At 41.6% G+C, this 27,059-nt stretch overlaps 1 protein-coding gene and 3 non-coding genes across 4 annotated transcripts in view; 1 reads left to right on the forward strand and 3 right to left on the reverse strand.

The window, feature by feature from the left end:
- The window catches only part of ghrhra (growth hormone releasing hormone receptor a), a 70,399-nt gene that overhangs the window by 36,940 nt on the left and 6,400 nt on the right, over positions 1-27,059 (forward strand). The window contains exons 4-10 of the mRNA XM_060905431.1: positions 3,690-3,790; positions 3,908-4,005; positions 4,097-4,229; positions 18,105-18,258; positions 18,437-18,497; positions 18,582-18,651; positions 18,777-18,868. Of these exons, the coding sequence (XP_060761414.1) occupies positions 3,690-3,790; positions 3,908-4,005; positions 4,097-4,229; positions 18,105-18,258; positions 18,437-18,497; positions 18,582-18,651; positions 18,777-18,868 (709 nt within the window). The remainder of the gene's footprint in view (positions 1-3,689; positions 3,791-3,907; positions 4,006-4,096; positions 4,230-18,104; positions 18,259-18,436; positions 18,498-18,581; positions 18,652-18,776; positions 18,869-27,059) is intronic.
- On the reverse strand, positions 12,441-12,523 carry trnal-uaa (transfer RNA leucine (anticodon UAA)). Its single transcript has one exon. It is a non-coding gene; the product is annotated as a tRNA-Leu (tRNA).
- On the reverse strand, positions 13,110-13,192 carry trnal-uaa (transfer RNA leucine (anticodon UAA)). Its single transcript has one exon. It is a non-coding gene; the product is annotated as a tRNA-Leu (tRNA).
- trnal-uaa (transfer RNA leucine (anticodon UAA)) lies at positions 13,426-13,508 on the reverse strand. The gene has a single exon. It is a non-coding gene; the product is annotated as a tRNA-Leu (tRNA).

The following is a 27,059-nucleotide window of genomic DNA, read 5'->3' on the forward strand; positions in this document are numbered from 1 at the left end:
GTGAGCGTGCAAGAAGAGTCTGGAGACAGAAATCTTAGTTTCTCGGTTGTTAGCCTGTGCTACCTGCTTTCAATAGCACTGGCTTGACCGCTTTATTAGCGTTCGCTAACACTACTGATGAACACTATACTGGCTGGAAGGTGACTTCACTGCTGTGCTGACGGCGCCAACTCGCGGTTAAGCTCGCGTTGGGGTTCGGGAAGCCTAGGGCGATACATTTTTGGTCCCTCCCACTATAAATCAAAATCCGATTGGTTAATTCATCTGTCACTTCCTACATAAACATACACTACCATGGCCTTCTGTCCCGGTAATGAAGTCCTAACCAATGAGTGAGCATCTCTAAACTCTTCTCAGCCTAGACACAACAAACAAAATAATCTCATTGGATAACTCGATTTTAATGTTTTCAGGACAGTAACCCTTTCATTTCTAAAGCAAATTTGATATAAAATGAGGCCAAATTAGAATTGGAAGAGAATAATTATAATGAAATTATGAAAGAATGAAAGCAATTAATAGATGAAAGAAATTAAATATAATGTTCAAAATGCTATGTTTAGGCCTTCTCTGAAGGCCTAGAAGGCCCTGATGGTTCCCCTCTGATACCACGCTATTAGCAGACAAACAAAGAATTATATACTCCACTAAATGACATAAATTAATCATTCTGACCTTTTGGATGAATTATTGAATTGTGATATATTTGAAAAAAAAAAAACCCAAACAAACAAACAAACAAACAAACAAACAAACAAACAAACAAACAAAAAACGAGACTAACTCCAACCAAGTTAACATCTCAGTATCATTCTAGCTGATGTAGTGTGATACTTGATGTGCCTGTATACTGTGTTAAAAGCTCAAGTAATTATTTTATTGCCTGAAATAATCTGAAATTTCAGTCTGTTAAACTTGGCACAGGGTTCTTTCGGTAATAACTGTTTTCATCATTCTTCCATCAGCAGTTATAGTATGCGTGCAGCAGAGTCATGTGTTTCTTCATTTAGTGCTCAATGAACTTCTCTAAACTGTCTCTTGCCAAAAGAGCTTGCTTTTTTATGGCAGATTAATATGGATAAAAGTAGAACAAATGTAGTTATGTACGTTTATCTCAAGGCCTTTAGTACGCAAAATGTCGACAGATAGCCAGAATGATCGATCACAAAGCTCTAACATGAAATACAATGAATGCACAATGCATTTTACATCATTTAAAGGTAAGCAACAATATTTTATAAAAGAACAAAGAACAGTACTGGCTTGTGATCAGAGATTTTAGTTGCACAGGACGACATTAATAACGACATAGCCTCAAACAAAATGAACTCGAGAAGCTATCACAATTGACTTATGCTACAGGCTACTATCTAGAGAATTTCTAGAGTAACCCCATAACAAACCGTTGATAATAAACAACATGCTCATTTTGAGTGGTTTTAGACGTGAGTTTGTTCAACTGTGTTCAGCACATTAATATCATTAATCAGTGATGCCAAGGTTCAGCAAAATTTCCAGCCCAACTACATTTCAAAAACCATTAAAACATACCTGAAACTAGCCAAAACAATTCAAACACTGGAAAAAAGATACATTTTTCTTCTTTTTCTCAGTCATTGCATAAATAAACATGGTCACCACAGTGCACACACATTTCTTATATCCGGATATTATACATTCTGCAATCTGGCTTTTCACTCTTCCAATCTTTGAGATATCTATACTACTAAAGGAAGGCTGTCTGTATCTCTGTCTCTCTGTCTGTTCACTCATGCAAATCGACATGGCTGGACGCACATACTCCATACTTTGCACATGGATTGGTGACACCCCAGAGGGGCCCAAGACAACATTTTCGATTTTCCAAAACATGGGATTTGTGCTATTCCAACACCCTATTCATTTCCCATGGGCTACATGCTCGCACTAACACACTATGCTAATCCAAGACACTATCATTTCCCATAGGCTACACGCTCATGCTAATACACTGCACACAGTCTCAGTGGGGAATCCCCTCCCTGACTTGCCTGAGAGTTTCGATTGTATGGGACCTCGCAATCAGTGCTCCTCACCGGAGACTTCCACTAGGGCTTCATTGTGGGCTTCACTGCTCTTCACTGAGGAGACATGGGGAGCAATTTATGTAATTTTGACAGAACGCAGTGAAAACATATATATCACATGTGTCCACTCAACTCTCCACTGGGCCATTCAGAGGAAATCAGGCCATTCAGGCAAAAACTACTAGTATCTTACAATAGAAATGATTCTGTACATCAGACACACTGTCTGGGTTTACAGTTTGTGTTTGTTTGCAGAAATATTTTAGATTGAATTATGATTATTTGCTATAAAACAAGATCTTGGCAGCTGTAACATTTTTTAACCAACTCAGTTTGGTGTAAAACCAGGACCTTGGTGAGCCAGTTATTGACCTTGGTAAGCTAGTTATAGTTATGTTCATGGAGTCACCATTTGGCAGTGCGATTCCTGCCCCTATGTGCCTCTATTGGCACATTTTGCTTTTTCTCATTTCTGACCACTAGAGACCTGAAAAACCACAGTCTCATCTTATCATCTCTATCCGCTTTATCCTGTTCTACAGGGTCGCAGGCAAGCTGGAGCCTATCGCAGCTGACTACGGGCGAAAGGCGGGGTACACCCTGGACAAGTCGCCAGGTCATCACAGGGCTGACACATAGACACAGACAACCATTCACACTCACACCTACGGTCAATTTAGAGTCACCAGTTAACCTAACCTGCATGTCTTTGGACTGTGGGAGAAACCGGAGCACCCGGAGGAAACCCACACGGACACAGGGAGAACATGCAAACTCCACACAGAAAGGCCCTTGCCGGCCACGGGGCTTGAACCTGGACCTTCTTGCTGTGAGATGACAGCGCTAACCACTACACCACCGTGCTGCCCCAAAACCACAGTCACAACCATGAAAAGAAAAGAATCCAGACATTCATCAATACTTACCTCAGAAGGATTATCTGAATCTGCTGGCCTGATACCATCAGCCAACAAGAACTGTGGTGGAGAACAAAACAGCAGCCTGTAGAAGATAAGATCCTCCAGAGACATTGGCGATGGATTGGCCACACTCTCTGAAAACCTGCTTCCAGCACCACAAGACAAGCCCTTCCCTGGAACCCTCAAGGGAAAAGGAAAAGAGACAGGTCAAAACACACCTGGCGCCGAGACCTGGAGGTGGACATCAAGAAGATGGGCTTGGGGGCAACCGGAATGACTGGCCCAGGATCATGATGCCTGGAGAGCTCTTGTTGGTGGCCTTTGCCCCAGATGGGACAGCAGGCTGAGATGAGATGATGATTTCTGACCACTAGGTGCAACAATAACTCTATGGTGTTAAACAAGCCTAGATAGTAGCCTACTGCATAAGTCACTTGTGAAAGCCTCTCAAATTGTTTGAAGCTATTTTTGACTTAATATTATTTAATGCCATTCAAAATCTGCATTGGAATGCTGAAGGCAAACTTAATTCTCTTAACAATTGGCACATCACAGATCTCATGTAGTGCCCATTTAGATGATTATTTTGGCACACTTTGGTAATATATAAAACCGTTCATTTAGGAACTGTCCTCCACAAGGTGGTAGTAGGTCAGAAAAGGTTGAGAAGTTTGAATATTAGCTAACTTGTTATATTTTCCAGGTTACATCTACAGGAACTGCACAGCAGAAGGCTGGAGCGACCTGTACCCATCTTATGAGAAAGCCTGTGAGTTAGGAAATGACACAGAGCCAGACTCAAAGGTACATGGGATTCATTCTTTATAAGAATAGCAATGAGTCCTTATCAATATCAATGCAGCTAAATAAGTATAGCATACGTCAGCATGGCCTAAATCTCTGACCTTCATTTTTTTTCAGACAACCTACTTCTCAACATTTAAACAGGTGTACACGGCAGGATACGCCACATCTCTGATATCTCTCATAACAGCTATCTTGGTCTTCACTTTCTTCAGGTACAGTTCTCTTCAGTTCTTTTTCTGATGTATTACATTCAAAACAAAATGTTAAAATTTTACTATCAGTTACTCTGCTATGCCACCACAGGAAGTTCCACTGTACCAGGAACTACATCCACATCAATCTCTTTTCCTCCTTCATTCTCCGGGCCAGTGCAGTCTTCATCAAAGATGCAGTTCTTTTCTCAGACGAGTCTCTGGATCACTGCTTCATGTCCACAGTAAGAAAAAGAGGTTGAGATACAGGAACAAACACTATATAGACAAATTCTTGTGGACACCTGACAATCACTACCATATGTGAACACGTCATTCCAGATTTGAAGTTATAATAAGCTCCACTCTTCTGGGAAGGCTTTCCACTAGATTTTGAGACATGGCTGTGGGGATTTGTGTTCATTCAGCGACATGAGCTTTAGTGAGGTCAGGCATTGATGGTGGTGATGAAGCCTAGGGTGCAATTGGTATTCCAGTTCATCTCAAAGGTGTTCAGTGGGGTTGAGGTCAGGGCTCTGTGTAGGACACTCCAGTTCTTCCACTCCAACCTTGGCAAACCATGTCTTCATGGAGCTTGCTTTGTGCACAGGTGTATTGTCATGCTGGAACAGGTTTGGGCCTCTTAATTCTTAGTTCCACTGTGAGCTGGCCTAGTGGTTCAGATGTCCACTTCTTGACTGGGAGATTGCAAGTTCTACTTGCGGTCGGGTCATACCAAAGACCATCATAAAAATAGTACCTACTGCCATGGCACACTGATGTGAGTAGGGAAGTCAAACTCTCACAGTTACTAGAGGATTAGCCCCCCACTGTAACCCTAGCTGTATAGGTGAGAGGCCAAGGGCTATGGAAACGGAGATCGGCACTGCACCCATGTGCCTCAAAGAGCTGGTTAGTACTGGGACAGGAGACTGCCTGGGAAGACCAGGACCAGAAGGGACTTTGACTAGTTCTTAGTTCCATACTGCAGTTGTGATAGTCAGGTATCCACAAAGATTTGACCATATAGAGTATTTTTGCATTACAGATGTTTAGCAGACACTGTTATTCTGAGTGAAGTACAACATACCCAGAGCAGCTTGGGGAGCTGTTGGGGGTTAGGTGCCTTGCTCAAGGGCACTTCAGCCATTCCTGCAGCCATCTAGGGAATCAAACCAGTGACCTTTTGGTCCCAAAGCTGTTTCTTTAACCATTAGGCCATGACTTCCCCCATGGTTTAGCTTCATGGTTTGGTTTCATTTAACTTCTTGCATTCAGACATTAATGAACTTCTTCACCAGACAGAATAGATTTGCCATAGTCCTATAGTACATGCTTTCGTACAAGTATCACATAAACCTTAGAATGAGAAAATTCTTAAGCAAAGACAATCATAAGGTGACAGTATTGACTGTATGTGCTCACTACATCTCATCTCATCTCATCTCATCTCATCTCATCTCATCTCATCTCATCTCATCTCATTTTCAGCCATTTATCCAGGGCTGGGTCATGGAGGCAGCAGTCTGAGCATGGAAGCCCAAACTTCCCTCTCCCCAGACACCTCGGCCAGCTCCTCGGGAAGAACACCAAGGCATTCCCAGGCCAGCCGAGAGACATAGTCCCTCCAGCATGTCCTGGGTCTTCCCTGGGGCCTCCTCCCAGGGAGACATGCCTGGAACACCTCCCCAGGGAGGCGTACAGGAGGGATCCGAAAGAGATGCCCAAGCCACCTCAACTGATTCCTCTTGATGTGGAGGAGCAGCGGCTCTACTCCAAGCTCCTCCCGAGTGACTGTGCTTCTCACCCTATCTCTAAGGGAGTGCCCAGCCACCCTGCGAAGGAAACTCATTTCAGCCGCTTGTATCCGCGATCTTGTTCTTTCGGTCATTACCCAAAACTCATGACCATAGGTGAGAGTCAGAACGTAGCTCGACCGGTAAATCGAGAGCTTTGCCTTTTGGCTCAGCACCTTCTTCACCACAACAGACCGGTAAAGCGACCGCATCACTGCAGAGGCTGCACCGATCCGTCTGTCGATCTCACGCTCCATCCTTCCCTCACTCGTGAACAAGATCCTGAGATACTTAAACTCCTCCACTTGAGGCAGGACTTTTCCACCAACCTGAAGAGGTCAAGCCACCCTTTTCCAGTCGAGAACCATGGCCTTGGACTTGGAGGTGCTGATTCTCATCCCAGCTGCTTCACACTCGACTGCAAACTGCCCCAGTGCATGCTGAAGGTCCTGGTTTGAAGAAGCCAACAGGACAACATCATCCGCAAAAAGCAGAGATGAAATCCTGTGGTTCCAAAACAGGATTCCCTCTGGCCCCTGGCTGCACCTAGAAATTCTGTCCATAAAAATTATGAACAGAACCGGTGACAAAGGGCAGCCCTGCCGGAGTCCAACATGCACTGGGAACAGGTCTGACTTACTGCCAGCAATGCAAACCAGACTCTTGCTCCGTTCATACAGGGACTGGACAGCCCTTAGCAAAGAGCCCCGAACCCCATACTCCCGAAGCACCCCCCACAGGATACCATGAGGGACACGGTCGAATGCCTTCTCCAGATCCACAAAGCACATGTGGACTGGTTGGGCAAACTCCTATGAACCCTCGAGCACCCTATGAAGGGTATAGAGCTGGTCCGGTGTTCCACAACCAGGACGAAAAGTGCATTGTTTCTCCTGGATCCGAGGTTCAACTATTGGCTGAATTCTCCTCTCCAGTACCCCGGAGTAAACCTTCCCGGGGAGGCTGAGAAGTGTGATTCCCCTATAATTGGAGCACACTCTCCGGTCCCCTTTCTTAAAAAGAGGGACCACCACCCCAGTCTGCCACTCCAGAGGCACTGTCCCCAACTGCCATGTGATGTTCAAGAGGTGTGTCAGCCAAGACAGCCCCACAACATCCAGAGACTTGAGATACTCAGGGCGGATCTCATCCACCCCCGGTGCCTTGCCACCGAGGAGCTTGCAAACCACCTCAGTGACTTCGGCTTGTGTAATGGATGAGTCCACCTCTGAGTCATCAGCCTCCACTTCCTCAGTGGAAGACGTGACGGTGGGATTGAGGAGATCCTCGAAGTATTCCTTCCACCTCCCAACAATATCCCCAGTCGAGGTCAACAGCTCCCCACCCGCAATGTAAACAGTGTTGGCAGAGTACTGCTTCCCCCTCCTGAGGCACCGGACGGTTTGCCAGAATTTCTTCGAGGCCGACCGATAGTCCTCCTCCATGGCCTCACCGAACTCCTCCCAGTTCCGAGTTTTTGCCTCTGCAACTGCCCAAGCTGCGGCCCGCCTGGCCCACCGATACCCGTCAGCTGCCTCAGGAGTCCTGGAGGCCAACATGGCCCGATAGGACTCCTTCTTCAGCTTGACGGCATCCCTTACTTCTGGTGTCCACCACTGGGTTTGGAGATTGCTGCCACGACAGGCACCGGAGACCTTGCGGCCACAGCTCACGTCGACAATGGAGGCAGAGAGCATGGTCCACTCAGACTCAATGTCCCCCACCTCCCTCGGAAGCTGGGAGAAGCTCTCCCGGAGGTGGGAGTGCTCACTACATGGGGTATTTTATTATAGTGTTGTAGAAAATGCTTAGTTAGTGCACTATCTGCTTTTTAACACCATTTGACTCCATTCACTCCAATAATTGCCTTATACTGAATGTTATATCACATGCAGCATATATCAAGAAATGATACCTTTTTAATGTTTTATTAAAGATGTATCGTTAAAAGTAGGGAATACATTTAAAGGTGCTATGAGGATTTATAATTTTTTTAAAAATTATTTGCAAACAGCCTGCAAAATATATAGAATGTGACAGAATATTTAAGCCTTGGCCTTGGGGCAAAAATATTCCATGCCTGAGAAAACCCATTTGGAAAATTGACTTTCATTCTGGAATGCTTGTTTGTGTTTGCATGTGCTAGTGCTAGTCAGAAAGTACTACTTGTGAAGTTGGAATTACAAGTATGTCATGTTCAAGTGATTTACATCTGGAATGGCATGTCAACGTCAATGCACAAACTTCAACACATTATTACATACATGTATTCCAGCCTGGCAGACAGGAGATTCCTTGTCATCTGTGTTATTATTATTTTTTTGGGGGGGGGGATTTGATCTATTTTGATCTTGTGAATACATACACAAGCAACAGCTCATGATAGTTGCAATTACGTACCTTCCGCAACCAAAATAGCGAACAAAGGTTGAAGGTCAGCCCAGTTCGGAAACGCTGGTATATCAGAACTAATTTCCATTTGAAATTTAGTGTTTGAGGCATTCATGTCTTCAAAGTCAGCGTAATTCGGTATTTACGATAATTCTGATAGCGTGTGAACACAGGGTTAGTCTATGGAATTCTACAGGGCGGAGCTTTGTGAGCATGGGCTGGAATGGAGGCGGGTTCAAGAGGTCACCTATGAGAGACTATTATTGGAAGGAAAATGGACTAACCTTACAGAATGCACCTTTAAATGATAAAACAAGACGCCTACTTTCATACACAGGATAAGAGACCTTCTGCATCAAGTGCTGAAATACATTTGGCTGAAATGTTTAGAAAAGTGACACACTTTCAATAAACTACCAGTAAAGCATGGGAGCACATTGAAATGTCAACATATTGTGAAAATTTTCAAAGGCGTTGAATAGTAAATTTTTTGACGGCGCTAATATATCAAAAAATGACCTTTACATTTTACCGCAGAGTCGCTGTTCAGCATGAAGACATTTGCACGAGGGGTTCACCCCTGTTGAACACATTTAATACAAAATCTAATACTGTGAATGAGTCATTTTTCAAAACTGACATATAAAGAAAACCAAAATTATCCAAATATGACTTATGATCAGTGATTCATTCAGACTTTGGCTTCATGGTTTGGCTTCATCTGTGTTGAATCAGTATACAATTAACAACTACATGAACATTTTTATAAATAGTTCTGTCTACTTCTGTAGGACTAAGTATAAAATTATATGATCTTAATCCAATGCTCTTCTAGAACCAAGGCTGGAAATTGGTGCAGTCGAAGGTTAAAGGCATGCTTTCACTTTGTGATTTCCAATATTCAATTAAAGACCTGACTCTTACATTTAATTTGCTTAAGTTTCGGACTCCCATAATGACTTATCTTAGTAACCTTTTAGTTAAAGTATTAAAAGTACACCAATCCCAGTTATACATAATCTCATCTCATTATCTCTAGCCGCTTTATCCTTCTACAGGGTCGCAGGCAAGCTGGAGCCTATCCCAGCTGACTACGGGCGAAAGGCGGGGTACACCCTGGACAAGTCGCCAGGTCATCACAGGGCTGACACATAGACACAGACAACCATTCACACTCACATTCACACCTACGGTCAATTTAGAGTCACCAGTTAACCTAACCTGCATGTCTTTGGACTGTGGGGGAAACCGGAGCACCCGGAGGAAACCCACGCGGACACGGGGAGAACATGCAAACTCCACACAGAAAGGCCCTCGCCGGCCCCGGGGCTCGAACCTGGACCTTCTTGCTGTGAGGCGACAGCACTAACCACTACACCACCGTGCCGCCAGTTATACATAATCACACAGTTAATCTAAACAGCTTTGTTCTAAGCTTTCACTAGAAAGTGACATTACTACAGTAGGGCAGAGCCTGTTACATATCCATCCATTATCCATAACCACTTATCCTGTACAAGGTTGCAAGCAAGCTGGAGCCTATCCCAGCTGACTATGGGTAAGAGGCAGTGTACACTCTGGACAAGTCACCAGATCATCACAGGGCTGACACATAGAGACAAACAACCATTCACACCTCCAGTCAATTTAGAGCCACCAATTAACCTAACCTGCATGTCTTTGGGGGAAACAGGAGCACTTGGAGGAAACCCACACAGACAGAACATACAAACGCCACACAGAAAGGCCCCCGTTAACCACTGGACTCAAACCCAGGACTTTCTTGCTGTGAGGCAATAGTGCTAACCGCTTTGCTACCTATCCAGTTTATTAAATAATTATTCAGTTAACTCAGAGATTTTTATCATCGTATAAGCCTAGGCCTTTATTTACTTGTCAGCAATTTCTATTTTTAACCTTGTATATGTGTTAGCTTTTAGCTTGTCAGAGGTCGCGTCTAAATGTGTTTAATGTATGAAAACAATTCCTTGTGTATGTAATCATAAAAGTCATGCACTGTACTTTTCTTTAAAATAACTACTAAGGAAGTATTTAGGGATAAAATAAGAACAGAGTTTAATATACAAACATGAATAAGAATAAAATATATACAGAGTAAAAATGGAGAGAACTTACAGTGTCAAGGGACAGAGTACAGGAAGTGGCATAGGATGCAGATGGTGTCGCATCAGAGACAAAGATCAGATCTGAGAAGTCTGAGATATATGAAACAGTCACTTCACTTCGACAGATCTTACTCCTGCTCACTTATTAACTCTCATACCCTACATGCACTGTTCATCCATAACATTAAACACTGCACCTGTGTAATATTGTGTAGGTTTAACTTATGCTGCCAAAACAGTTCTGACCCGTTAAAGCAGGGACTCCACCAAACCTCTGAAGGTCTGCTGTGGTATCTGGCACCAAGATCCTGTAAGATGTTAGGTGCTCGAATCCTCTGTGGATCAGACTTGTTTTCCAGCACATCCCACAGATGCTCAATCTGGTCAATATCTTAAATATTTAATCTTCAAGGTCCCTATTTAAATGTAAGCAAATGTGTGATATTGACCACCTTAGCTGTTTTGAAGGAAAGGTCAGATTTTCCTCTCTTCTCTTCTATTGAAGCACTCGGCTGGATTTTATCTGAAATGGAACATAAGTTTGACTGAAGTAAGTTATTAAAGGATATATGCTTGGGTATATACTACCCTGTGCAGGGTCACAGGCAAGCTGGAGCCTATTCTAGCTGACTGTGGGCGAGAGGCAGGGTACACCCTGGACAAGTCGCCAGGTTATCACAGGGCTGACACAGAGACAAACAACCATTCACACCTCCAGTCAATTTAGAGCCACCAATTAACCTAACCTGCATGTCTTTGGACTGTGGGGGAAACCCACACAGACACGGGGAGAACATACCTTACTTACTTACTTACTTAAAATCCCCATCAATTATGACAATGGGGGACCCGTAGCCCTGTGGTGCCTCCTTATTCGTCGCTCTGCGGCTCGTTCTCTGAGCCTAAGCTCGCAGGTTTCCGACCCAGAATGGAGGGCACACCTCCACAGGCAGCGGTCCTGGGCGTCCTCATACCAAGTCTTTAAATCCATTTGGAAGGCACGAAGGTCTTCTTTAATGCAGTCCTTCCAGCGCTTGCGAGGGCGTCCCCTGTTGCGTTTACCAAGCTTCAGCTTGCCGAATAGAAGTTGCTTAGGAATCCTGGAGTTGTCCATTCGGGATACATGGCCAAGCCATCGAAGTCTGCTACTACGGATCATGCTTTCAATGGAAGAGCAGTTGGCACGCTCAAGGATCTCCGTGTTGGTGACGCGATGCCACCACTTGATATTCATGATTTGTCGGAGTGACCTTTGGTGGAAGACTTCCAAGCGGCGTATATGATGGGCAAGAGTGGGCCATGTTTCAGATCCATATAGGAGCAAGGGGAGGACTATGGCTTTATAAACAGTCACCTTAGTTGCCAAAGATAGGCCTCTTCTGTCAAAGCACCTAGTTCTTAAGGCGTTAAACGCAGCTGCACCGCGACTCACTCGGCGCTGGATCTCAGGGTCAAGACTTGCGTCGTCGGACAGGTATGTAAAGGTATGTAAAGGTATGCGCGCGCTTTAGTTGAGTACCCTCAATCGTGATTGCGGTTGGCTCCTCACACTGGACATGCATTACTTCGGTCTTTAGTTTGCTGATCGTTAGGCCCCAGGACACGCAGGCGTTGTTCAGGGCTGTGACGCCTTCTTGTAGGGATTCACAGGTTTTGGTGGTCAGAGCGGCATCATCGGCATACAGAAAAACCAATTAACCTAACCTGCATGTCTTTGGAGGAAACCCACACAGGGAGAACATGCAAACTCCATACAAAGAAAGGCCCCTGTCAGCCACAAGGTTCAAACCCAGCACCTTCCTGCTGTAAGGCAACAGTGCTAACCATTACACCACTATGTTTGGACTCAAGAATCAGAAAACCCCTGAGGAACAAAACAATCATTCAAAAAAAAAAAACTTTTGAGGCTGCCAACAGCCCAATCAGGAACCACAGGGTCTTTTTAAAGAATGGCATATCTCACTTATTCTGCTTGTTGTCCCAGCTAAAAATGAGATTCTACTGGGGGGTTGAACAAATGAGGGCATCTATCCATTGGCACTTAAGGCCAACACCTTAATCACTTGGTCATCTTGGTGGGTTTCAAAGTTCATTTTAAATTAGTTTAAAGAGTTCTGCAACTCCTAAACTGAACTTCTGCTTTTACCAGGAGTGGGGGTTGAACCCACACAGACAACTGTCCATTGGAGCTTAAGTCCAACACCTTAACCACTCAGTCATCCTGGTGGGATTTTAATTGTATGTTCATGTCAAATTAGTTTAACGAGCCCTGCCAATCATTCACAAGACCTAAAGTAAAATTTTGCTTTTACCAGGAGTGGGGGTTGAACCCACACAGACATCTGTCCATTGAAGAGTAAGTCCAACACCTTAACCACTCAGTCATCATGGTAGGCTTTCAAGTATATGTTAATTTCAAATTAGTTTAACGAGTCCTGCCAATCCTTCACAAGGCCTAAAGTGGAATCCTGCTTTTACCAGGAGTGGGGGTTGAACCCACGTGGATATCTGTCCATTGGAGCTTAAGTCAAACACCTTAACCACTCGGTCATCCTGGTATGCTTTTACTGTAAGTGTATGTTCATTTCAAATTAGCTTAACAAGTCCTGCCAATCCTTCATAGCACCTAAAGTAAAATTTTGCTTTTACCAGGAGTGGGGGTTGAACCCATGCAGATATCTGTCCATTGGAGCTTAAGTCCAACACCTTAACCACACAGTCACCCTGGTGGGTTTTTAAGTATATGTTCATTTCAAATTAGTTTAGCGAGTCCTGCCAAGCTTTCATAAGACCTAAAGTAAGATTTTGCTTTTACCAGGAGTGGGGGTTGAACCCACGCAGACATCTGTCTATTGGAGCTTAAGTCCAACACCTTAACCACTCGGTCATCCTGGTGGGCTTTTGGGTATATGTTCATTTTAAATTAGCTTAACGAGTCCTGCCAATCCTTCACAAGACCTAAAGTAAAATTTTGCTTTTACCAGGAGTGGGGGTTGAACCCATGGGAGCTTAAGTCCAACACCTTAACCACTCAGTCATCCTGGTGGGCTTTTAAGTATATGTTCATTTCAAATTAGTTTAACAAGTCCTGCCAATCCTTCACAAGGCCTAAAGTAGAATTTTGCTTTTACCAGGAGTGGGGTTTGAACCCACGTGGGCATCTGTCCATTGGAGCTTAAGTCCAACACCTTAACCACTCGGTCATCCTGGTGGGCTACTTGTTAAAGGGGTACCAAATATAATATATACAGTTGCTGATGTGACAAAGTAACGTATTCTTAAGTATTCTATCAAATTTATATACTAGAAAACAACGAAATATCTTGGTAATTGTAAATATAATAGTCGGTACGCTAAACAGCACAAGAGTCGCCATTTTTAAAAGACCGTGACGTCAGCCCTACCCACTGCACTAGGAGAGAAGCGTGTAATCATGTTTTGTAACTCAAAACACAAGCGAAAGTAAAGTTTCTATTTTGGTTAGCTTTATTTGCTAACTGATGAATTAATCATAGAATACCATATATTTACCTTCTTCAGAGCACAGCCAGGTGAAGTAGAAGTAGCAGATACAAGCATCTCTTTCATCTGCAAAATCAATCAAATACACAACACTTACAATACTATTCTTGCATATTACAACTTTTCAATGCGAGACGAGTCCTACCTCTTTCATTTTCGCTTCCTTTCGACGTTTTTTCAACCTCACAGAACGTGCAGAGAACTCGCTCGCCGCCGTCTCACTTGCACTTGGCCTATGACAAAATTCCGTTGGTACGGCATCATCCTTCAGAATTTGCCTGGGCTTCTTCCCTGGTTGTAGTCCAACGTATTTGGCAAATAAGTCCTCCTCATATGCCGAGGGCAGGAAATGTTTTGAACATAGCCTTGAAGCGTGTGATGGCTTGAAATCGCTTCTGCCGATCATACGTAGCCATGCTTGAACTCGCTTGGTGTTTTTCAGCGGAAACGAGTGAAAAGACACGTCTGGAGGATCGTTATGCTTTCCATCGGTCCTGTTATAACACCCGAAAGCAACACACTGTGGCATTGTGTAGCCGATCACTTACAATTCATCCTACTTTCCGATTCACACGCGCTAGTCCCAACCTCAATGAGCCAACACAACTGGGCACATACATACGTCATGAGTGTTACGCAGAGAAAATGAACGTGCATTCTGATTGGATAAAATTAATATCATGGCGGGCTGTTCAAACTGTGGAAATAGTTTGCTCGAGCTACTTTCAAAACACTATAACTTTCCAACCTTAGAACAAAAAACTTTTGTAAGTCTTGAATAAAGTTCGTGAATGTGTGTTTTATTGTTATATTTACTCTATATATTGCCCTCTGTTCCCCTTTAAAGAGGTATTTTGAATTAGTTTAATCATTAATAAGTTTCTGTAGCTCCTGAAAGATATTTTAACAAAGGATTCTGCTCTTACCAGAAGTGGGGTTCAATCCCACAAGGATATCCATCCATTAACACTTACTTCCAATACTTTAACCACTCAGGTGGCTTTGGAGACCTTAGATAGGTTATGTTAAGTTCTATAAGTTGTGATGTAGGGTAGTAATAGTTTGGGTTTGCTTCTCTGACGTGTCTTCTTGATGCTCCATCAGACTGACATCTGGGGAATTTGAAGGTCAAACCTGAACAGGGTTTTGCAGTGTAAAATGTCTCATTATCCAACTGAAAAGCCTAACATTTTCTCTCTCATAGTCAAGAGTCTCGTTCATGACTATTTTGGTGAGATATGAATTGTAAATATGACTGCTTTTTATGAAACATTAACCTCATTATAATTCAGTCTCAGTTCAGTCCCCTTGGGCACAATATCAGATGACGTGTGACTCTCAACTCACAGGGTCGAATAGAAATGGATGAAAATGGATCTCGTTATACAGCACCCCTTTGTCCCACTTCATTGACTCACAGTAGCAGTTCCCATTAAATTCACACACAGATGCCCATCAACTTGACCAAATAGTCACATTCACTGTGTGAGGAAATTGTACTGAGCTGAAAAAGTTTTAGACATCTTTATGTCAAAAATGAGGATTTGGACATTTTTAGAAGATGAACTATTTCCTCCAATGTGTTTGTTAAACTGGTTCCTTACCTGCCGTGATTTTCCAAGAATACATCCTATGCTAGATAAGAAAGCAGTGTTGTAGTCGAGTCACTAAACCTCGAGTCCGAGTCCAGTCTCGAGTCCCCAGTGTTCAAGTCCGAGTCATTAAAAAAAAATTGAGTTGAGTCCACTATTGAGCTGAGTTGAGTCCAAGTCAAGTCCAACACTCCAACTGCACCATTTGATGGTGGCTGTTTTAGCACCATTAACATTAGTTTGTTCCTGAATATGGCATATGAACAGGGAGTGCGAAATATTCTGTCAGAGATTGTTGGGAGATGGATGTAAGTGTAAGTAAGGTGTGTTTATTAATACAAGTGAAGATGGTAAACAATCCAGAACGGCAGGCAAAATTGTAAAACAGTAAAACAGGCAATAGGCCAAATGAGGCACAAACAGGCTATCGTAGACTCAGCAGAATAAAAGACGAGAAACAGGAAATCATCTCATCTAATTATCTGTAGCCGCTTTATCCTGTTCTACAGGGTCACAGGCAAGCTGGAGCCTATCCCAGCTGACTACGGGTAAAAGGCAGGGTACACCCTGGACAAGTCGCCAGGTCATCACAGGGCTGACACATAGACACAGACAACCATTCACCCAACAGTCAATTTAGAGTTACCAGTTAACCTAACCTGCATGTCTTTGGACTGTGAGGGAAACCAGAGCACACCCACGCAGACAACATGCAAACTCCACACAGAAAGGCCCTCGCCGGCCACGAACCCAGGACCTTCTTGCTGTGAGGCAACAGCGCTAACCACTACACCACCGTGCCACCCGACAGGAAATCAAACAAGGAAATAAGGCTTGGTAACATGTCAGCAATGCATCTCAATACTTCGCAAAGTAAGTGTGTTTTCACAGTTTTTATATAGGTACGTTAATTGTGCCTTAATTCTGTGCAGGTGCGAGTTGTTTATGGCACATGCCCAAGAGTCTGCTTGGTGTGTGCACTGTTCGGAGCATGCAAGAGTCTATCTGATGCATGCGCCAAGGCGCACAGGTGTGACACTCTTACATGAAATTAGTACAAAATGAATGTAGATATAAATATCTTATGCCAAATTATTATGGCATGTTACAAAAACTCAGAGTCCTCATCTCCATTTTCCAAGTCCTCATGCAGTTTAATACACGAGTCCAAGTCATCAGTGCTCTAGTCGAAGTCGAGTCATGAGTCCTTAAAATTAGGGCGCAAGTCGGACTTGAGTAATACAAGCCTGTAAGAAAGTAAATAAAAACATTTCGGTGAAATATATTTATTGTGTCATAAAATGTTATGGGCAGAAAAGCCTAATTTTGGTCAAAACATTGGTCAAGATCTCAAAAGTATTTTGGCTGTTTGCAAGAATTCATTATAGATTTTTATTTTATGACTTCTACATTAGGGCAGCACCGTGGTTAGCACTGTTGCCTCACAGCAAGAAGGTTCTGGGTTTGAGCCCAGTGGCTGGCGAGGGCCTTTCTGTGCGGAGTTTGCATGTTCTGTCTGTGTGGGTTTCCTCTGGGTGCCCTGGTTTCCCCCACGATCCAAAGGCATGCAGGTTAGGTTAAATGGTAGCTCTAAATTGAGTGTGAATGGTTGTTTGTCTCTGTGGGTCAGCCTAGATAATGGATGGATTGAGTCGTTCGATGATGTTAGAGTTAAAATGTTTATTTCACTATGAAGACAATCCCAAGGAAAAAAATTACATAAAAGAATGTTGGTATTTGTGATTTTTCAGTAAAAACCTCACACAAATCCAATGATAACCAAGTCAGTCAGGTTCAATGCCCAAACTGATGATCACATCATCAGTTTTTCTTTAGCTAATCAGACATGAGGTACACCACCACTCTTGCCAGAGCAGTTGGGTGCCTTGCTCAAGGGCACTTAAGTCAATCCTGCTACTCTGGGGAATCAAACCAGCAACCTTTTGGTCCCAAAGCTGTTTCTCTAACCATTAGGCCATGACTTCCCCTATGATAAGCACAATTTTTGGAAACTCTTTTGTAATATTCTTCTAATTAGGGACAGGAATGAACATGGAAAATATTTTGTTTTGGGGAAAAAAAAACAAGGTAAAAAATGATATTTAACCTGAAACAAGGAATTTAGCTTTTGAAGTATACACAACACTGTCACCTCACAGTAAGAAGGTCCTGGGTTCAAGCCCACATGTGTGGAGTTTGCATGTTCTGTCTGTGTGGGTCTCCTCCAGGTGCTCTGGTTTCCCCCACAGTCCAAAGACATGCAGGTTGGTGGCTCTAAATTGACCGTAGGTGTGAATGTGAGTGTGAATGGTTGTCTGTGTCTATGTGTCAGCCCTGTGATGACCTGGCGACTTATCCAGGATGTACCCTGCCTTTCGCCCATAGTCAGCTGGGATAGGCTCCAGCTTGCCTGCGACCCTGTAGAACAGGATAAGTGGTGATAGATGATGGATGGATGGAAGTATATGTGACATCATGTGATTGGGCCAAGTGGGTGGAGCTTAAGTCTATTTAAAAAATGTTAAGTTTCAGATACAATGGTGAGCATGAGTGGACAGAAAGAGTGAAATAAATATACACTTTGCTGAGTTAATAAAAGAAAATTGATCCAAAGATCTAAAAATGTTTCTGCAAGTACTGTAGTGCGAATTCATCTTGATGTCTTTGTTTCCCTTCCTTGCACTTTCCTTTAGGTGGCGTGTAAATCTGCTGTAGCTTTCTTCCAGTTCAGCATCCTGGCTAATTACTTCTGGCTACTGGTGGAAGGCATGTACCTGCAGACGCTGCTCGCCCTCACCTTCGTCTCACAGAGGAAGTACTTCTGGTGGTACATTCTGACTGGATGGGGTCAGTGTATTACAGAATGAGTTCTGAGTTCAGAGGAAAGTCAGCATGTGATTCACTTCTCTTTAAAGTGCTCTTGTGTTTCCTGATGAAAGCTATACAGTTTGCTCTGATCAGGACTGTTTCACTATTCCAATCTATTTTTTTTTAGAGTTACAGTTGTACTCTTTTGTATTTGTAGGTGTGCCATCAGTTGTCCTTATTGTTTGGGTGTTGGCACGAAATTTCTACGACAACAGTGGGTACGTCGACCTCAATCATTCATTCAACACATAAACACACGTGTGCTTACTTGAATCATTCTGGCTATTCGTTCTCATTTACAGTTGCTGGGATGACACAGATAACATTGGAGTCTGGTGGATAATCAAAGGTCCAATCACAGCATCCTTGTTTGTGAGTCAGGATATAACATACTTTATATGAGCAAAGGATTAATTGTCTGTGTCTGATTTATCATTAAAGCTCTGACACAGCTTATATGCAATGCATGGAAATTTATAATCATTTTTGCCTGCCAGGCCAACATTGTCATCTTCCTAAACGTGATCCGGATCCTAGTTGAGAAGCTCAAGTCAACAGGTGTAGGAGGCAATGACACCGGCCATTTCATGTGAGTCTTATAATAGGGTCTGCCTTTAGATTGTAGGCCAAAATGAATAGGCAGTGGGAAGAAGGAAAGTGTCGACATCTACAGTCCTGTACAAAAGTCTTAGGCACATGTAAAGAAATGCTGTAGACCAAAAAATGGCTGAAATGAAATGTTTCAACATAAAAAAATACTATAAACAGTGAGCAGTAAGCCATAATAAATGAAACAAAGTCAATATTTGGTGTGAGACGACCCTTTGATTTAAAAAAATAGTAGTCTCAGGTCCAGTGAATGCAGTTTTATAAGGAAACGAGCTGTAGGTTTTACTGAGCATCTTACAGAACCAGCCACAGTTCTTCTGGATGCTTTAACTGTCACACTCGCGTCTTAATTTTGCACCAAAACCCAGTAGCCTTCAATATGTTTTCTTTTTTAATCTGAAAAGTGTTTTCTTATGGAATATGATGCTCAGATACAAAAATTTTTTCTGTAACATTTACAGTGGTGCTTGAAAGTTTGTGAACCCTTTAGAATTTTCTATATTTCTGCATAAATATGACCTAAAACATCATCAGATTTTCACACAAGTCCTAAAAGTAGATAAAGAGAACCCAGTTAAACAAATGAGACAAAAATATTATACTTGGTCATTTATTTATTGAGGAAAATGATCCAATATTACATATCTGTGAGTGGCAAAAGTATGTGAACCTTTGCTTTCAGTATCTGGTGTGACCCCCTTGTGCAGCAATAACTGCAACTAAACGTTTGAGGTAACTGTTGATCAGTCCTGCACACCGGCTTGGAGGAATTTTAGCCCGTTCCTCCGTACAGAACAGCTTCAACTCTGGGATGTTGGTGGGTTTCCTCACATGAACTGCTCGCTTCAGGTCCTTCCACAACATTTCCATTGGATTAAGGTCAGGATTTTGACTTGGCCATTCCAAAACATTCACTTTATTCTTTCTTAACCATTCTTTGGAAGAATGACTTGCGTGCTTAGGGTCGTTGTCTTGCTGTCTGACCCACCTTCTCTTCAGATTCAGTTCATGGACAGATGTCCTGACATTTTCCTTTAGAATTTGCTGGTATAATTCAGAATCCATTGTTCCATCAATGAGGGCAAGCCGTCCTGGTCCAGATGCAGCAAAACAGGCCCAAACCATGATACTACCACCACCATGTTTCACAGATGGGATAAGGTTCTTATGCTGGAATGCAATGTTTTCCTTTCTCCAAACATAACGCTTCTCATTTAAACCAAAAAGTTCTATTTTGGTCTCATCCATCCACAAAACATTCCAATAGCCTTCTGGCTTGTCCATGTGATTTTTAGCAAACTACAGATGAGCAGCAATGTTCTTTTTGGAGAGCAGTGGCTTTCTCCTTGCAACCCTGCCATGCACACCATTGTTGTTCAGTGTTCTCCTGATGGTGGACTCATGAATATTAACATTAGCCAATGTGAGAGAGGCCTTCAGTTGCTTAGAAGTTACCCTGGGGTCCTTTGTGACCTCGCCGACTATTACACGCCCTGCTCTTGGAGTGATCTTTGTTGGTCGACCACTCCTGGGGAGGGGAACAATGGTCTTGAATTTCCTCCATTTGTACACAATATGTCTGACTGGATTGGTGGAGTCCAAACTTTTTAGAGATGGTTGTGTAACCTTTTCCAGCCTGATGAGCATCAACAACACTTTTTCTGAGGTCCTCAGAAATCTCCTTTGTTCGTGCCATGATACACTTCCACAAACATGTGTTGTGAAGATCAGACTTTGATAGATCCCTGTTCTTGAAATAAAACAGGGTGCCCACTCACACCTGATTGTCATCACATTGACTGAAAACACCTGACTCTAATTTCACCTTCAAATTAACTGCTAATCCTAGAGGTTCACATACTTTTGCCACACACAGATATGTAATATTGGCTCATTTTCTTCAATAAATAAATGACCAAGTACAATATTTTTGTCTCATTTGTTTGACTGGGTTCTCTTTATCTACTTTTAGGACTTGTGTGAAAATCTGATGATGTTTTAGGTCATATTTATGCAGAAATATAGAAAATTCTAAAGGGTTCACAAACTTTCAAGCACCACTGTAATTTTGTGCTGGAAAAAAAAAACAACAACCCACGAATGTTTGGAACTCTAAAATGTTTTTGTACTGACTCAGTAATGTAGAAAGAAAGAAAGCACAACTTTATTCATCACACACTTGTGAAATTCCTCTCTGCATTTAACCCATCTGAAGCAGTGAACACACACACATACCCAGAGCAGTGGGCAGCCATGCTAACAGCGCCCAGGGAGCAGTTGGGAGTTAGGTGCCTCGCTCAAGGACACCTCAGCCCAATCCATATTAACCTAACCGCATGTCTTTGTACTGTGGAGGAAACTGGAGCACCCGGAGGAAACCCATGCAGACACATGCAAACTCCACACAGAAAGACCCCTGCTGCCTTCGAACCCAGAACCTTCTTGCTGTGAGGCGACCGTGCTAACCACTTACATCACCGTAGAAGTCATAAAATAGAAATCTATAACAAAGTTTGTATGAAAAAGAAATAGGGTGCCTCAGACTTTTAAAGCAGTACTGTACTTTGAAAGATTTTGTTAGCCAGATTGCTAAAATGAGTGAACCTGACAGTATTTCCGAAAGCATTTTTATGGCATATTTATAAAATGTTTATAATCTTTACTACCAGCTAGCGAGTCATCTAGCTAACTGTCTCAGCTAATCTGATGGGATTTTCTGAGAGAATCAATATCCTTCACTCTCTTCTGAGAGAATTAATATCATACTTGCCAACTTTTCAAAATTCTCATGGGGGAGAAAAGTGCGTGAACGACATTTTCAATTGGACGAGGGTATGATGCGCGGTTGAAACGATAAAAACAGTGGATCCCAATTAATTGCAAACCATTTGAAATTTATACAATTAAAGAGTTTTTGAATTGTTGATATTGTTCTATCAATCACTATAGGTTCTGGGATTCATGTATCAGGCATGAGAGAGCTCAGAGTGAAAAATCTGAAATAATACTCTTGTCTTGAATTTTAATATAATAACAATGAAAGGGAAGTCTTCAATCAGATTTTGAGCTGAAAAATCTCATGCCTGAATATTGTATACAGACAGAGACCCACAGAAAACAGCACAAGTGATGCTTTAGAAGAATATTTATAATTTCTTAAAATAGTCGCAGTGAATGAAAGTATTATTGGATTGCATCAAATGTGTTTTCCTTCTGTAAGCTCATGTAAAAATACAGAGAACTATAATATCATATATAAATTAAATTTTAATAAGATTTAACCAAAATAGTAACAACTCATCATCTCCAGCCACTTTATCCTGTTCTACAGGGTCGCAGGCAAGCTGGAGCCTATCCCAGCTGACTACGGGCGAAAGGCGGGGTACACCCTGGACAAGTCACCAGATCATCACAGGGCTGACACATAGACAACCATTCACACGTACGGTCAATTTAGAGTCACCAGTTAACCTAACCTGCATGTCTTTGGACTGTGGGAGAAACCGGAGCACCCAGAGGAGACCCACGCGGACGACATGCAAACTCCGCACAGAAAGGCCCTCGCCAGCCACGGGGCTCGAACCCGGACCTTCTTGCTGTGAGGCGACAGCGCCAACCACTACACCACCATGCCACCCTAGTAACAACTCAATTAAATAAATACTGCACTGTCTTAGTACTACTAACATGCATCTCTCTCACTAAACACTTTCCAACAGAATGTTTAAAAAGCACTAGAAATCCTATCCAAATCCTGTCGGAATGCATCAAAGGAATTTGCTCATTTGCAAACTTGGACTGAAAGTTTTCAAACAAAACTTAAATATGGCACTATAAATACTACCATACTATCAAAATATACTCCACAAAGAGATTCACTCGAATGCAAAATTTTAGTATGACCAAAATACACTCACTAATAATCTTTCACTTAAAACCTCAAAACTCTATCAAAATCCATCACTTTCCAGATAATTCACTTGTAAACTTTCACTTAAAACTTTCAAAAATAAATTCAAAATAGCACTAAGACACTACCACACTATTCAAATACACTCAGCAAACAAATTCTCTGTTGTGCAAAATTTCACTAAACACTTTAGAAGTTGTCCAGTTTGTTTCTGAAATGCTATGGAAGACTAGTTTAATTTCACACTCAAATGTCCATTATATTCTGATTTAAGGTATCTTTACCTTAAAATGTGTAACTGGCTGGTCGAACATTTGCTTATCCATGGAAATTCATTCTCCCATGCAACCTGGTATTTGCATTCATATTTTTGCCGTTTGGTATTGGGTTTAGTGGCCATGATGAATAACTGCTTGTAAAAAATGTCAGCCAGCCTGGGTGAATCCATACATGTCAACCTATACAGAATGTCCGTATTTTATACGGATTTGATTCAATAAATGTAGTATATGGGCGTATAAATAAAGTTATACGGATTCTTAAAAAAAAACTTCAATATTTATTTAGAGCTATAATCAATTCCCACGATGATAAAAGAGCGCATAACATTTACAAATGTACTGTACACCACAGACAGCCAGTAAAGAGTCTTATGAAATCGCGCGTTATCTTGTGGTAGCGAGACTTCGTTCCACTTTTGATCATGCACACACCGCATTGCGAGAATCTCGCCAACCGGGAAGTCATAGACATATAAACATAGACGCCGCCTTCTGCGTAGAATCATACGTCATCCTCGCCACCATATTGGATGGGGCAAAGTGGAGATTCTTCAACCGTCTCTGGTATAGCGTCTAGACAGTAGCCGAGAATAAAGATGCCTCATTCATGTGCTGCGTTTAACTGTTCCAACAGGTTTACCGTCCAAACGAGATCACATGGGATTACCTTTCACAGGTGAGACTGGAAAAATACTTTTCACTGTATTTGGTCATTATAACATAATTTTACGAACAGATTTTCCTGACTTTGTGGCTAATATGAAGTCTCGTGCATAATAGCCGCTCGGTGAAACCTGTCTCCAAACAACGAAGTATTTCCTTTGTAGCTACGCTGATAACACTTTGTGTTTTTGTCAAACATTGGAGCTTTGTATTCATTCTGAAGGTTTATTGTTATTAATATTGAATAAAAAGTAACTGGGATATATCATTGTTAATTATCATTCAAATTTTAGGTAAATTATTTTAATTTGCATCTTATACGGATTTTATAAGGGAAATACGGATTTTGGAGGTTGGTTATACAGGTTTGATTGACCAAAGGTTGACATGTATGTGAATCCTACATTACGGAAGTGACTGTTGTTCTGTTCGTTGATTGGTTAAAAATCAGTTGACGTCAGCTTCTCATACGATTCTGATTGGACATAATCAGGAGTATTTTTAACTTGGCGGTAGGGATTTCCCCAAACTGGGAGATTATCCAGTTTTTAACAAATACGATCGGGAGATGGAGGCAAAAATCGGGAGCCTCCCGCCGAAATCGGGAGGGTTGGCAAGTATGAATATTTGGTTAAAAAGAAAAAAAAAGTTTGTAATCTTTGCTGGCAGCAGTAGACAGCGAGCCAACAGCTAACCTGACAGGAATTTGAAAATTACTTTTAAGTTATATTCATAATAAAGGATGTTTAAGGCTTATTCATAAACGTCTTTAATGCCAACACTAGACAGTTCACTAACAAGAGCCAATATTTCTAAAAGGACTTTTATAATTCCTTATAAATGTTTAGCATCTTCACTGCTAAAGTTCACTTAATGAACTAACCAGACAGGATTTTCTGAGCTAACTCTAAGTCATATTTAAACAAACAAACAAACAAACAAACAAACAAACAAACAAACAAAACATTTACTGACAAAACTGGACAACTAGCTAACATGAGCTAACATGACAGGATTGCTAAAATGTCATATTCAAAAATGTTTTGAAAGCTAGCCAACTAGCTACATCAGCTAACCTGACAGGATTTTCTGAGAGGATTTTTAAACAGTCACAATTTCCACTGTGAGCTACATGGCTAACATGAGCTGAAAGGGCATTTATACATATTTGTAAATGCTCAGTGGTGTTTCTAATTTTCTCTGCAGAATCTAAAGAAGCTTGCTAAACTAAACAGACAGGATTTTCTGAGAACACTTTTTGAGAAAAGTCATATTTATAAAATATTTATAATCTTTACTGATAATACAAGACAGCTAGCTAACAAGAGCTTACCTGACAGTATTTCTAAAAAGAAGTCATATTATATATATATATATATATATATATATATATATATATATATATATATATATATATATATATATATATATATATATGTAGAGTGGGGGAAAAAGCCCCCGTGGGGTAATACGCCCCCGGCCTGTTTTACCCAAAATAACCACCAGATGGTGCAAAGTTACATTTCTATTGTTGATATGGACTGGCTTGACAACGGGGATATACAAATATCCACTGTGGATCGCATATCAGCAACGCAGCGGAGAGAAATCAAATTTCATGGTAAGTGATATAATTTTCAGATATCAGTAAAACTGTAGGCAGCACGGTGGTGTAGTGGTTAGTGCTGTGGCCTCACAGCAAGAAGGTCCTGGGTTTGAGTCCTAAGGCTGGTGAGGGCCTTTCTGTACGGAGTTTGCATGTTCTCCCTGTGGGTTTCCTCCGGGTGCTCTGGTTTTCCCCCACAGTCCAAAGACATGCAGGTTAGGTTAACTGGTGACTCTAAATTGACTGTAGATGTGAATGGTTGTCTGTGTCAGCCCTGTGATGATCTGGCGACTTGTCCAGGGTGTACCCCGCCTTTCGCCTGTAGCCAGCTGGGATAGGCTCCAGCTTGCTTGTGACCCTGTAGAAGGATAAAGTGGCTAGAGATAATGAGATGAGTAAAACTGTATTTAGATAGCTGCTATTTCGTCAGATATCACAGCTGTGTATGTGGTATGAGTAGACAAGTCAGTATGTTAAAAAAATACATTAGGTATAAAAAGTTGAATCACATTTTGAAAGTAAGACCCTTTTTTGTAAAAGTGTAGTCTGTGGGGTAAAACGCCCCCTTAATGGCGGGGTAAATGGCCCCCAGGGGGCATCGTTTCCTTTTATCATAATTACTGTATTTCATACATTTCTGAATAGCAGATACATAGTTTTTAATAACATCTCGCTTACCTGGTTGAGTAAAGCAAGTAATTTGAACTTAATATTAAAAAAATTATTAAATATTAGCATTATTTATTGATGCACTTGTTCTTTGTTAATTCATGTTCAATCCACACAAAATTATATTGAAATTAAAATGCAAAATATAATAAAATAATGCATCTATTCATTAATTCAGGGATATTTTCTTGTTTCTTTCACATTATAGGCTTAAGTAAACACTTTTGCTATCCAAACAGCTTTTTTTGAGTGAGGGGGCCTATTGCCCCACCTCAGGGGGCCTTTTACCCCACTGGGGGGGTAAAAGGCCCCCTTGGCACAATGTTTGTTTTTGTTAAAAAAAAAATTAAGTATTAACTTTAGGCAAACTTTAGGTGGCATTATTGTTCATGTCACTGTTGTCAAAAACTATGATTAAAACTAAACACATGGTTCATTTCAACTTGGAGAAAAACTGAATTTTCCTTAAGGGGGGCTTTTTCCCCCACTCTACTCTATATATGTATTACTGCTAATGCTAGTTAACTAACTACATGAGCTAACCTGAGAGGACTTTCTGACAGGATTTTTAATTTATATTGATAAATGGTCACAATGTTTTACGAACATTGCTAGCTAGATAGCTAACGTAAACTAAAAGGGCTTATAAAGGTTTATAAATACTCAATAGTGTTTATCATTTTCTAGCCAAGTAGCTTGTTAAGCTAACTAGACAGGATTTTCTGAGAACAGTTTGATTCATATTTGTAAAACTTTTTATCATATTTTACTGACAACACTAGCCATGTAGCTAACAAGAGTTTACCTGATAGGATTTCTAAAAAGAAGTCATCTTCATAAATGTTTTGATTTTTTTTTAACCACTAAAGCTAGTTAACTTTATTACATGAGCTAATCTGGAATTTTATATTGTTTAAATATGCTAGCTAGATGGCCAACCCATGCTAACCTGACAATGTATCAGTGAACACCTCTTTGAGAGAAATGTTTTGTTGGGAATGCCATACAGTGCATCGAATGTTCAGTAAAATGGCTGAATGTT

Source organism: Neoarius graeffei, chromosome 23 (genome assembly GCF_027579695.1).
Source record: "Neoarius graeffei isolate fNeoGra1 chromosome 23, fNeoGra1.pri, whole genome shotgun sequence".
NCBI classification, from domain to species: domain Eukaryota; kingdom Metazoa; phylum Chordata; class Actinopteri; order Siluriformes; family Ariidae; genus Neoarius; species Neoarius graeffei.